This window comes from Cydia splendana, chromosome 9, assembly GCF_910591565.1.
Source record: "Cydia splendana chromosome 9, ilCydSple1.2, whole genome shotgun sequence".
Lineage (NCBI taxonomy): Eukaryota > Metazoa > Arthropoda > Insecta > Lepidoptera > Tortricidae > Cydia > Cydia splendana.
In genome coordinates, this window is record NC_085968.1 from 11,286,170 (window position 1) to 11,300,100 (window position 13,931).

At 39.1% G+C, this 13,931-nt stretch overlaps 1 protein-coding gene across 1 annotated transcript in view; it reads right to left on the minus strand.

Annotated features, from left to right (window-relative positions):
* LOC134793512 (protocadherin-like wing polarity protein stan) overlaps window positions 1-13,931 on the minus strand; it is a 79,510-nt gene that overhangs the window by 48,142 nt on the left and 17,437 nt on the right. Inside the window, exons 3-5 of the mRNA XM_063765089.1 lie at window positions 2,789-2,990; window positions 739-879; window positions 42-256 (exon numbers count right to left, since the gene is read on the minus strand). Of these exons, the coding sequence (XP_063621159.1) occupies window positions 42-256; window positions 739-879; window positions 2,789-2,990 (558 nt within the window). The remainder of the gene's footprint in view (window positions 1-41; window positions 257-738; window positions 880-2,788; window positions 2,991-13,931) is intronic.

The following is a 13,931-nucleotide window of genomic DNA, read 5'->3' on the forward strand; positions in this document are numbered from 1 at the left end:
TAAAGATACATAAAAAAAAACCTTCCATAATAGGTACTTACGTGCTAGACAGCCTATCTGACACAGGACTGGCCTGGTCTGTGGCCCTCACTATAACCGTGTAGCGCGCCACCTTTTCCCTATCCAGTGGGGCCCTAGTAAGCAGTGCCCCGCTTCGCCCGTCCACCCTGAAGACCTCTTCTGAACGCTCGTTGTCGATGGAATCGTTAGAGTCGTCCAAATGATCGGCTGTCACGGACTCTATTGAGTATTCCACCTAAAAGAGAAAACTTGTGAGATTTTAAGTAAAAGTTTGTGAATGATAGAGCGGCTGGTTTCCATATTTATAATTCAAAAAGCGTGTAGGTATTTTCTGTAGCAGATACTTGGGTTGTTCTTCAGTTATACGGTAAACTGTTAGTAATAGGTGTTTGTGAAGTAAAACATCTTTTCTAAACTCAATTTTCTATACATATTTATGTTTAAAGTATATAGGAATAATGCTAAATAACATGACATAAATATTGTTTTTATATCTTCACCTGGCACCTGATACAGCACGATACTTACATAAAGACTATAATTGAAGGAAGAATAGAAAAAAAGAGAGGCAGAGGAAGGCCGAGACGTGCGTTTTTAGACCAAGCTAAAGATAAAATCAATGTAGTTACGTATGAGAAGCTCAAAACAGTGGCAGAGAGAAGAACGGAATGGCGATTACTCCACCAAGAGCCAGGCTTTTAAAATTATGATGATTACCTCGGCATTCTTCCCAATGTCCTGATCGGCCGCCTTCAGCGTGAGGACGGTCGTGCCGGGACTGGCGCCCTCTCTGACTGAGGCCTCATACTGCTGCATCTCGAACACTGGCGCGTGGTCGTTGCAGTCCAGGACGTTGATCTAGCAACAATTAGGAACTTTAGTATGTTACTAGTAGGTATAACAACACATAAAATAAATATATCTTAGGGTCTATCACCGTTAAAGCGTTTGCAAAATTTTATGGTATGGGAATTTTCATAGTTCTCTGATGAGTGATGTTGATCAGTCTGTTAAGTGTGGTTGGTGCAACTGGCCCTTAGAAAAGTATCACATTTTCCTGCGGATGCAATTCAAAGAAAAAGAGAATGAGGAATGAGCCATTTTCCGAGTAACTTAGGTGTAGGTATAGAAACGAAGTGGAAAGAGTAACGAAAAAGACGGGGCTGGTAATATTTTAAAATTGCCACCCATTTTAGCGTTCTTTGATAGTGAACTTTATTATTTATTAAAAGTTAAAGCCAAATATAAGAAAAGGGAAGGGGAATTATTAAAACTGACGTATTTCTAAAAACCTGTTTTACCAGAAGTAGTAAAATCCTAATAATATTAAATGCTAAAGTAACTCTGTCTGTCTGTTACCTCTTCGCATTTAAACCTGAACCGATTTAGGAATGGATATAGTTTGAAGCTCGGGAAAGGACATACTTAGAATAATTTCATCAATAATCGTCATCATTCCACGCAGGCAAAGTCGCGGGCAGAGTTTTCTACAGTCAATAATTGATTGCTTAAACTTTAAAGTATACAGCAGAAAATCTATGTCCGCTTAACATTTACGATGCAAACGAGAATGGTAATATTGGCTATCAAATTTAATACAAGTCATATGTTTTATCAGACTTTATAGAATTTAGAAAGGATCTCGTGAATGTTTTATGTATTTACATAAGCGTGAGGATAATCACCCTGTCACCAGGAGTGCATGTTTACGGAAGTTATGGACATCTAGTACCTATTAGTATCTTGTAAACACTTGAGTATTCGCTTACTCGGCAATGGCGCGACACCAGTTAATTTTAACGAGATTTAAATACCTGTCGTTGGCGAATAATATTAGTTTACCAACTCTGTGGATATAAAATATAAATGTTGCCGTATTTTATATTAATATTTATACGGTTGATAAATATGAAAAATATATGATGATAGCGTGGTGCGTTAGCATCGTTACGATGGTTATTCAGTACCTAGTAAATAATATCTACGTGTAAAGTATACATACATATTTTAGTCTTTTTAATACGGAAAACCACCTACTTACCTTTACAATAACACCAAACAAAAAGGTTAAACGTGGTGAGTTGTTGTACCTTTACACGTACGTCTACCCAGTGTGTAAATAAACTTAACAAAAAGCTCTTGCTTAGGATGCACTCAACAAATTTTTACGGGTACCACTTAACCACTAAATACAGGACATAACTTATTAACGTACCTTGTAAGTTTGAGTTCCCAGACTTATGGTCCTGGCAGGAAGCTACATTGTAGTTAATTTTTCCATCCATCTACCGCATGACTTCCTTTTTAGGGTTCCGTAAATGAAGGGTGACAAACTGATCCAGTTATTACTATTAAGCCTCCGCTTTTCGAGCCTCGTGAATCGTAAAAGGTATACAGTAGAAACTTCAACTTCAAGTATTTCAATTGACGCTAACATAATAAATAATAGTAAAATATAAACAATGCCCTTAAATACACAACGAAGAGCGCCTTCCGGCGATATCTGCTTATCAGCGGGCTTTATCTCATGAAAGACATAAGATGTAGTTGAAATTTGCGCCTGTTCTTTATCTTTATACTTGCAACGTGGTAGTGCCACTCCTCGGCGGGAACGTGTCATCCTGCGCTACCAGTACCACCCTGAAGTAGTGCACGTCCAGCCTTTCCCTGTCCAGCTTCGCCTGTGTAGTTATGACCCCTGAGCGCGCCTCCACCGTGAACATGCCCGCCGACCGCAAGTCTAGCAGGCTCAACATGGAGTAGTTACCTGCAGCGTTGTAGTCCCACTCCTCGGCGGGAACGTGTCATCCTGCGCTACCACCCTGAAGTAGTGCACGTCCAGCCTTTCCCTGTCCAGCTTCGCCTGCGTAGTGATGACCCCCGAGCGCGCGTCCACCGTGAACATGCCCGCCGACCGCGAGTCCAACAGGCTGGACATGGAGTACGTCACTGGACTGTTTTCTGGGTCCCTGGTGGAATTTAAATAAAACTTCATTATCTGACAATGGGAAAGGCACTGTCAAAATAACATTGCGAAAGAAGGTCCTTAAAAAAGCTAAATATTGAAATGAAATGAGAATCCACGTATTTCCGAAAACCTTGTAGGTAGTTAAAAACTCTGGAGAAGGTTTTTGTCTCAGAAGAGCCTTTACATGCTGGTTTTAGTAGTTAAGGGCTTCCTATCTATCTAGAAGAACGCCATCTACAATTTTGCTTTTTCCGGCCTTCTCCATATTTCGAAGACTCTTCACGCCTGACAACTCCCTGACAACGCCAAATAATCTACCACACCAACAATAGAAACAGCTGAAATATTTACAATTACTGATATTAATGACAATGTAATTGTTCCTTAGCTATTCCTACAGTAAATTCCGCACGCCTGAGACAATGAATTATGCACCTAATATTTACAACGTTAGCATTATTAGGTTAGAGTAATATAGGTTAGAGTAGTATAGGGTAATATAGGTTTAGGTTAGGTTAAAGTACTCGCGCAAGATCGACTACAATTCTTGCTAGTATAAGTTAATAAACTGAAAATTTTATTGAAACTTGCAGTGAATTTTACTTTTCCTTTGTGTGAAGCAAAGAATAATATAGTTAACTTATACAATCGAATCAATGAAATTGCAGAAGTCCTTGTGGAACTAAAGTTAACTTGTTCCTTCATACTTCTTAATAATTCATTAACATCAGGTTGTGCCGTTTTGTATGGGAAAGTAGATGGTTCGCGCCTTTTAGTTCTACATCAAAACTAAAATCACGTGGCCTATAAGTATGTGTGTGTGTGTTATGTAACTAAAGCTTTAATCAACTTTAACACATATTCTGTTAAAATAAACAATACCTGGTAGCTTAAACTGTGACCGTACATTCGACATGGCGATGTAATATTTCCACAGAACACCGCCTCTAGAAACCTAATATTGGCCATTTTGTTCCCGACGCAAATCACCAAACTGTGAGGTGCGGGAGAGGTGCTCACGGCGTTGCGATTGGTCGTTTCAAACATGGCGCGCTGACACGTGTAAGCGTAGGGATGGGACATGTTCATTACAGGCAGTGGGTACTGCTACCAGTGATACCGAAATTTATTGTGGTAAAATTGTTACCAATTTAGTATACTTAGAGTAAACTTACTTAATAATTATATTGATTAATTTAATATTTCATTAAGTAATTTAATAATGTACCTGAAATTTTTACTTAACATATTAGGGCATTTCTGTTTAAAGTACCCATGAATTTTAAAGTTTAGAATTTTTATATTATTTCCACTCAGAATCGCAATCTCTTTCGATACGAGAAAAAAGTGTCGCCAAAATCTCATACAATTATTTACTTTTGTCCGTTTTATTAAGGTCATAGAAGGTTGTATTGAAAACATATTCAAATGGGCCAATAACATATGCCTATTACAAATCAACTCCGAGTTCTCTCGCACTTCTTTGAAGTTCATCATCAGGTCCATCTCGTGACATGAGACCTAACTGCTCACCTAGAGGATTCTAAAAAACCCATACAACATATGTCTATCACAAACCAACACCGAGTTCCCTCGCACTTCTTTGGAGTTCATCATCAGGTCCATCTCGTGACATGAGACCTAACTGCTCACCTAGAGGATTCTAAAAAACCCATACAACATATGTCTATCATAAACCAACACCGAGTTCCTCGCACTTCTTTGAAGTTCATCATCAGGTCCATCTCGTGACATGCGGCCTAACTGCTCCGCTGGCCTAGAGTATTCTAAAAAACTTACACAACGTATTACCTATATATTATGTCTAAAATGGTACAATACGGTATGACGAAGCACGAAGTTTCCGCAACTGAAAAAGCATCATCGTCACATCACTAGTCGAAAGGGAAAGGGATAGCGCATTGCATTTTCAAGTTGACGAAAAGGGACGGACATACTTCGCCTCTGCTTACTGACCAGTATAAAATGAACCCCGCGGACAAGAAACATTATTCAATGAAATAATGAATTTGATTTTCCTGTGGGATGTTATTCCATCTGTTTCGTAAGTAGATGTCTTAGATGACTTGCCACACCATTTTACGCTGCAATATCCCATGATTTCCCAATGAATTCAATAGTTTACGATTTATTTTCTTAGACTCGTGCACACTGCTAACAGGTCGTAACCTTGGGCGCAACTGATCGGAGCGGCGCGCGAACAATCTTATATTTGACCTATACACCATACGGGCGGTGACCGCGAGTCGTCCTATAATCTCGGTCTATAGGGGTTGGTCTGTGAATATTTCACAGTGCATGTGGAAGACTGGAACCACCTGGAACTTAAAACACTGTGTTCTTTCTATTTGAACACCTTGTTTAAATAATCCCCGACGAATGTAAAACACAAACACGCAGTTAAAGAACCGTAACTAATATTTAACGAAAACCTAATAGGGACTACTAAATTTTAAAACATAAGTGATAAGTACCTACTATACCTACACCAAGTCAAAGTAAAGGTGTCGACAAAATCATAATCGTAAAAAAAAATTACGAAAGTAAGTAAATGTGACACAAAATTAAGCAGATTTTTTTTTATAATTTAACGAGGTGTAATAAAGGTAGAAATTCTGCCCCGGATGTGTTATTTATTACTGATTTCTACGAAGACTAGTTTAGAGACAATCACGCTTACGCTGAATAAGAGTGAGAGAAGAACACGGACCTACTGGGCCTTAAACGGAATAATTTACGCCCAAATAAATACATTTCATCACATGGATTATTTCTTTTCGTGTTTAAATTAGAATTACATGTTAAATTAAGCCTGTTCGAACATATTTCGATAATCTACTTATCAATACCTATGTCCAAGTAGAATGATTAATGATGCTGTATAGTATATAACACTTTAAACTCTCTCTCTCTCTTCTTATCGATTTGTACAGAAGCCTTTATAATAATGTGATTAAATAAAATAAATGTGTTTTACGAGTTATCCCGAGACAAATCGTCGGAATAAGTTAGTATTCATGGCGACTCATTTGTTGCGGCGTCCGTAGTTATGAGATATCACGAGTTTAAGATTAGCCGTGGCTATTTGTTTCCAAGTCGAATATCCACATATTGTATTTGCTCTTATGTATCAGAATGTGGGAAGGAGAGCTAAATCATGTGTCAATATTTTGGATTGATTTTGGATAGGTATATCTGGATTTTAGCAACAGGTATAATCTTTGAGCTGATAATCGATTCATACAGTCGGTTTATGGAATAAGCGTTTAATTTTTTTTTTTAAATAGTGTATCATGAAAATGTGTGTATCATAAAATGATGTATCAGTAAAAAAAAAAAGTTTTTCGGAACTTACATATGTACGAAATATCATTTGATATTTACCAGTCGCTTTTCGGTGAAGGAAAACATCGTGAGGAAACCGGACTAATCCCAAAGACCTAGTTTCCCCTCTGGGTTGAAAGGTCAGATGGCAGTCGCTTTCGTATAAACTAGTGCCTACTTAGTCACAACGCGGTAATCTTATAGCTAATTGAAAATATTAATTAGTGCAAGTTTAACAACAGTTTTATTAGCGGAAGGTGTTGGGGGTGGGATACGGCGTTGCGTGAACAAGAGATTTCCTTTAGCCGGATTGGTCCTTAGGACCCAAGGATGGATTTAAAAAGTGGAGCCACCGAGATTTTTGATGTAAATTTTTAGGGGGGGGGGGGGGGCTCTCAACTTGATCTTGATATCTATGTTATTTAAGCTACTAAGCCAAGTTTGGTATCGTTTTCGTATAAATCGGGGATGCCGAATTCATTTCTGATATTATAATGACACTATTCCGAAGTAAAAACACATAAAATATGAAAAAAATACTTTTTTTTAATTCCTCTTCACGCCTAAACCGCTAAACCAATTTAGTTAAAATTTGGTACAGAGATAATTTCAGTCCCAGGGAATAACATAGCATACTTTTAATCTCAAAAATCATCCCTTAAGGGTGTGAAAAGGGAGGTGGAAATTTGTATGGGGATCCAACAACCGCTGAACCGATTTAGATAAAATTTGGTATAGAGATATTTTGAGTCCCGGGGAAGAACATAGGATACGGCATGTTCCGTACGAGACCCACAGCGACATCTCTGGTAGGAGCGACTCAGTTGCGTATGTCGCGTCTAGGGCTTGCAAATATTCGAAACTTTCAGGTATTCGAATATTCGACTTTTTCTGACGACATATTCGAATATTCGAATAATTATTCGAATATTATAAAAAATAAGAAAAAGAACGAGAAATCGGTTTATTATCGTTTTATTCAAAAGCTTATTTCACATATTGCTAAAACTAATGATATTTTGCAGAAATCCACTTAATTGACTAGATTTTATCATCCTACTATGAGATGCCCACATTTATAAAAACAAGTAAAACGCCAAAATAAGACGTATTCAATATTTCTAGATAAAACTTTTATTATAAATGCGCCGTTGAGTGAAATAATATAACTTTAATCATCTAAACCAAACCTAGGTATGTAAGAAATTTTTTTTAGTAGGTAATTATTTTCTGATTTAAATTAACTTGTAGTCACTCAGAGGCCTTAATTAATGGTCGGCTTAATTATATAATATTGGAATATTTAAGGGAAAAAGTTAGTTGACTACTGGATTATTTGTCAGCTAAAGGTGCATAGTTAGATTACCTAGTTGGGCACTTGGGCAGGTTTGGTATGATCAAATTTGAGAATTGCGATAAGTGCGGGCAAGGTTTAGTCTTAATAAACAGAATGACCCTTTAACTTAAAACTTATGCACCGTAAAAATAACATACTTTTTGATTTCGTTTTCTTTCAAATTGAGTTAGGTTTCACTGTATTCACGAAGTCTATCGAGAGGAATACAGTAAAAATATTATTTCCTTCGTATTTGGGTACCTACCATTACTCATTCACTGTAAATACCCGGAAAACACACAGAAACTGTAACTGCAGCGGATTAAATAGATTTTTTATAGTAATAAAAAATATTCGAATATTCGAAACCTGAGCGGCCGAATATTCGAATATCAAAACAGGCCGAATATTCGACAAATTCGAATATTCGAATATTCGAATTGCAAGCCCTAGTCGCGTCACACATATCGCGGCCAATACGGAGCTCTATATACGCCTTCGTCACCCTACGTCACGACATATTGTCCCCCTCTTCCCCAATATCCTCGAATCATGGACACGTAGATTAAGCTTTTAGAATTATAAGAGTAAGCACGTTAAATTTCGGATTTTTTATTTCACCATCCAAGAAAAAGTCGAACTCTCAAAAATACGCAGCGCCTAGTCACGAACATATTGATCCTTCTTCGCCAAATATAATCAACGGTTTCTTCGCCAATCGTCGAGTACGAATTGAGAGGCCATTGAGAAGCAGCACCTTTGGAAGAGAAAGCGCATCGACATTTCTTCTTGGACGGAAGGCGCGTATGCAGCACGAAGACACCCAAGGACGCGCTAATTTGGGAAACTGCGGATAGCTATAGGACGAGAACTGGACATCCAACGATTTTAAACGCGCATATTTCGGTACGGACATCCAGCCACCCTATACCTTACCCTTTGTCTTCAGTTGCTTAATACCGTGCTTAATCAATTCCAGTGAGCCCGTGACGAGTAATCTTTGCGTGACCGGTATTGGGACTCCTTTTCGCCGCTACACAACGCGAAGTTGCATCAGGGTCCAAAGTCCACACGTGAGTACTCCAGCTTTCTATACTAAACCTAACCAAAATGGGGCTAGATGATATTGTAGTACCAAATACAGTGGAAACTGGATAAGTGGAACCTGGGTTAGTGGAAAACCTCTTTAAGTGGACCCAAGTTCTCGGTTCCAGTCCCTTGGCAACGAATTACCTCTATAAGTGGAATTTTGGGACCTCTATAATCGGAATCCATTTTTTCGAAAATTTCTTATTTTTACCTCTGTAACTGGAAGCAGCCGTCTCCGAAACCTCTATGAGTGGAATAGCTCGGCGTTATAAAATTTGTATTTTTAATAAACCGTCACAAGGAGGGTAGTTTGTTTCGTTAACATTATGGTTCGTGTTTTAACTACGTATTTTGTATGAGATCACACATCGTTCAGTTTTTTTTGCATTAAAGTACAATCGGTACATTGATTTATTTAACCATACTGGTTTCTCTTGCATAAATAAATATTAGGAGTGATTTTGTTTTTGTAATTTTGAAAATTGTATACGAGTAGGTACTGTGGATTATTTACAGTATTGCTTTTTTTAAAGTCAGGATTACATACCTATTTTTGTTAATACATACATATCTACATACATATTTAATAAAAAAATATTATTTAAGTCTTGATCATACCATACGTGACCTCTATAAGCGACATTACTAGCATCCACAACCTCTGTTAGCGAGAGCCTCTGTAAGTGAGAAAATGTTTTATTTGAACCTGGTTTAGTGGAAAACTGGATAAATGGAAAACCTGGATAAGCGGAACTAAACAGCCGGTCCCTTGCGATTCCACTTATCCAGTTTCTACTGTACTAGTAAACCACGCGATAAATCGCCAGCTAGGGCCATCTGCGATGCCGCGATTGAACCTCAAGTTCGCGAATTGGTGAAAAAACGTGGCATTATAAAGGCTAGACTCACAAAGTTCGCAACCCACATTCAAAGCTGTAGCGATAATTTAGACGCTTTAACTGAGCCTTGTAGAATAAATTTAAAACTACGCATACAAGGAGCAGAGACCCTGTACACTGAATTTAACGATCTTCAAACTCAAATCGAAGCGAATGTGTTCGAATCAAATCTCGATGACCAGTTAACGCAACGAGAACAGTTTGAGGATAGTTATTTCACTGCGCAGGCCCTCGCCGAGTCTATTCTAAGTCAATTTAATAGTACAGAAAGCAAAAGTCCCACTGTTACGCAAAACACAACAATGAAGGCAATTAAACTGCCAGTTTTATCACTTCCCTCTTTTGACGGCACGTATGAAAACTGGCTCGCATTTAGAGATATTTATTTATCACTAGTTCACAATTCGAAGGATCTCTGTGACATCCAAAGGTTCCACTACCTAAAATCATCGCTGACTGGTAGTGCTTTGTTAGTAATAGAAGCGCTCGAACTAACGTCAAGTAACTACGCGGTGGCATGGGATCTCCTTCTTAATCGCTACAATAACAACAGGTTATTAATCCACAATCACGTCAAGGCACTATTTACTCTTCAGTCGTTGCCTAAAGAATCGCATATACTTATTAGAAAGTTAATTGACACAACACTAAAAAATTTACGCGCTTTAAAAGTCCTAGGCGAACCTACATCGTCATGGGATACTCTGATTATTTACATCTTAGTGTCAAAGCTCGATAAAACCACTGAACGCGAGTGGGAACAACATAAAAGTAGCCTTACGAGCGGCGACACTCAGATGAAGATTAAATTGGATGATTTATTGCAATTTTTACGAAACCGTGCAGATATGTTAGAAACATTGCAGGCATCACATTCACAAGGTTCGAGTTTACGCGATAAGCACGAAGTGAACAAAAAACATATCACTCCTAGCTCCACTCATAATTACAATAATAACAAAGTGCACTGCAATGTTTCTACCAACAGCAAACCACAAAAATCACAGCATAAACCAAAATTCGCGTGCCCTATGTGTAAAATGAATCATCCACTTTATTCCTGTGTCAAATTTCTTGATACTAACTACGAATCTAAACTTAAGTTTGTTGCCGACAACAAGTTATGCACTAACTGCCTACGAGCGGGTCATTCCGTGGAGTCATGCGTATTCGGTCCGTGTCGCAAGTGTAATAATAAACATAATTCAATCATCCATCCTCCTAGTGATGAGTGCACTCCCGTCCCTCCCCCCGCTGACGTCACGGCCCCCGCTGCATCCACTTCGGCCGCCGCTGCATCTAGTTCGGCCGCCGCCGTGTCGGTCAATGTTCATTGTCAGCGAATTCCTTCGCAGCCGCCGACCTTGAGGCCGGTCTTGTTGTCAACTGCGCTTATCGACGTGATTGATAAAAATAATAAACCGCATACTGTTATCGCTCTTATTGATAACGGCTCACAACGATCTTTTATAAAAGAATCCTTACGTGATTTATTAGGCGCACAATTAGTACAGCCCACTCACGAAATAAGCGGTGTAGGTCGCACTGTGACGCAGTGTACGCAAACCTGCAATGTCCAAATAAAATCGCGCATTAGCGACTACACAACAAATTTACATTGTTTTGTTTTATCGGAAATAAACACATCAATGCCAGTTGTATATGAACATTGCGCAAAATTCGATATTCCAGAAAATATACAACTGGCAGATCCGCAATTTTTAGAATACAAAGATTTCGATATCTTAATAGGTGGTGAAAAGTTTTGGGATTTGTTTACAATGGAAAAATTAAAATTACGTAACGGTCCTTACTTATTAAACACCGAATTTGGATGGGTAGTAGCAGGTCCTATCAATTTAAACGCACGCATTGAAGGCCACATCCAATGTAATTTAACGCAAACAACAGATTCGCTATTACGGCGGTTCTGGGAGATTGAGGAGGTACCTACCACTCGGGACGCATTGTCTGACGAAGAGAAGGCTTGCGAGGAGCATTTCGTTCGCACCACTACGCGCGACAGCGAAGGAAGGTTCTGTGTTAGCATGCCACTCAAGCAGCCACCCGAAATGCTAGGAGAAACTTATCCTCAAGCTGAACGTCGTTTGCTGGCGCTGGAAAAACGATTACAGCGTTCAGAAACGTATAAAAAATTATATACTGACTTTATGCATGAATACCTCGATTTAGGGCACATGAGTAAAGTTACGTCATATGACTCACCGCATTTCTTCTTGCCACATCATGGAGTTTTTCGTGAATCCACAACTACACGATTAAGAGCAGTCTTTGATGCTAGTGCGGCATCTAGTAGTGGTACATCACTGAACGATCTTCAAATGGTAGGTCCCGCGATCCAGGGCGACCTTCTGTCGATTCTTTTACGCTTTAGGCAGCATCGTTACGTGGCCTGCGCGGACGTAGCTAAAATGTATCGTCAGGTACTGATGGCAGAAAATCAACGCGACCTTCAGCTGATCCTTTGGCGCGACAGCCCCGACGAACCGATTCAAATTTATCGTTTAAATCGTGTCACTTACGGTATGGCGTCGGCGGCTTTCTTAAGTGTCCGTTGTTTAAAACAGTTAGCCACTGAATGCACCGATCCCGACGTTAAAAGAATAATTAACGAAGATTTTTACGTAGACGACATGATAACTGGGTCACAGGATAAACTTGAATTGTTACGATTATGCAATGAAACCGCGCGAACATTGCAATCAGGTTGTTTTCCGTTACGAAAGTGGGTATTTAACTTTAGCGAGCCGTCGTTAGAGTCTAATTTCGCACTGCTGTCTGACGCGCAAACTAAACTAACGTTCGATAAAGACTGCAATTCAAAGACATTGGGCATAGGTTGGAATAATTACTATGATCAATTTTATTTTAACTCGCAACTTGATTTGATGAAACCCAATGACAAAGTAACCAAGCGTATTATTTTATCACATATTTCGCAAATTTATGACCCTTTAGGTTTACTAAGTCCAACCATTATGCTAGCCAAGGTCTTACTCAAGCGTTTATGGCTTCTTAAACTTGATTGGGACGACGAAGTCCCTTCTGACGTCATGCGCACCTGGAATGATTTTACTAAATCATTATCACTTGCCATAAGTACTATCCGTGTGCCGCGTTATGTAATGGGTAGCAATAATTATACGCGCATAGAAATGCATATCTTTACAGACGCGTCACAGGTTGCTTATGGCACTTGCATTTATATTCGCACAATAAATGATGATGATGAAGTATGCTCACGATTGTTATGTTCGAAAGGAAAATTATGTCCCATTAAAGTCCTAAGTACGCCCCGATTAGAACTTTGCAGTGCACTTCTAGGCGCTAAATTATATGACAAGGTCATAAATAGTCTTCACTGCAAATTTGATGACGTCATATTTTACTCCGATTCGACTTGTGTTTTAGGGTGGTTGCGCATGGCACCTAATTTATTAAAAACTTTCGTGCAGAATCGGGTGACTGAGATCCATGAACTGACCAAAGGGCTTCCATGGCGCCACGTCAGCGGTAAAGTTAACCCGGCTGACTTAGTTTCGAGAGGCGTTCGATTGGAAGACCTGGCTGGATCCAGTTTATGGTGGAAAGGACCTGAATTTCTGCAGGATTCTAACTTTGACCCTAAAAACATGCCAAAATTACCGAGTTCGAATGATACGCACGACATACTGCCGGAGGTCAAATCTAACGTAGAATTAGCGCTTACCGCTACCACTGAAGTGTCATTATTCCCTTTCGAACGGTTTTCTCAGTTCTCGCGCATGATACACGCCGCATCTTACGTTTTACGCTTTATTTACAACGCGCGCAATAAAAATAATAAGCGTGCGGGCAGTATTAGCGTCGAGGAACTGCGGGAATCAACAAATTTATTAGTCAGGCTGTCTCAATTTGAATCGTTCCCAGATGAGTACAAGCTATTGACTAATAAACAAACAGTTAAATCTAAGCATAATTTAAGTAAATTAAATTTGTTTATCGATGAAGATCGTGTCATGCGAGTCGGCGGTCGCATTGGTTATTCGCAATACGGGGTCATCCATTAATTACGTCACACGAATTTCTAGGTTTTTTGACCCCTCCCCCCCCTTGTCACATTTGGTCACATTTGGCAAACCCCTCCCCCCTAGTGTGACGTCACATTTTTTCTACGAAATCGCCAAATCGAATTAAGTAAGTACCTAAGTATTATTAATATTTAATCAAAATATTTTTGACGATATAAATATTAGTAATTTTATAACCCAAA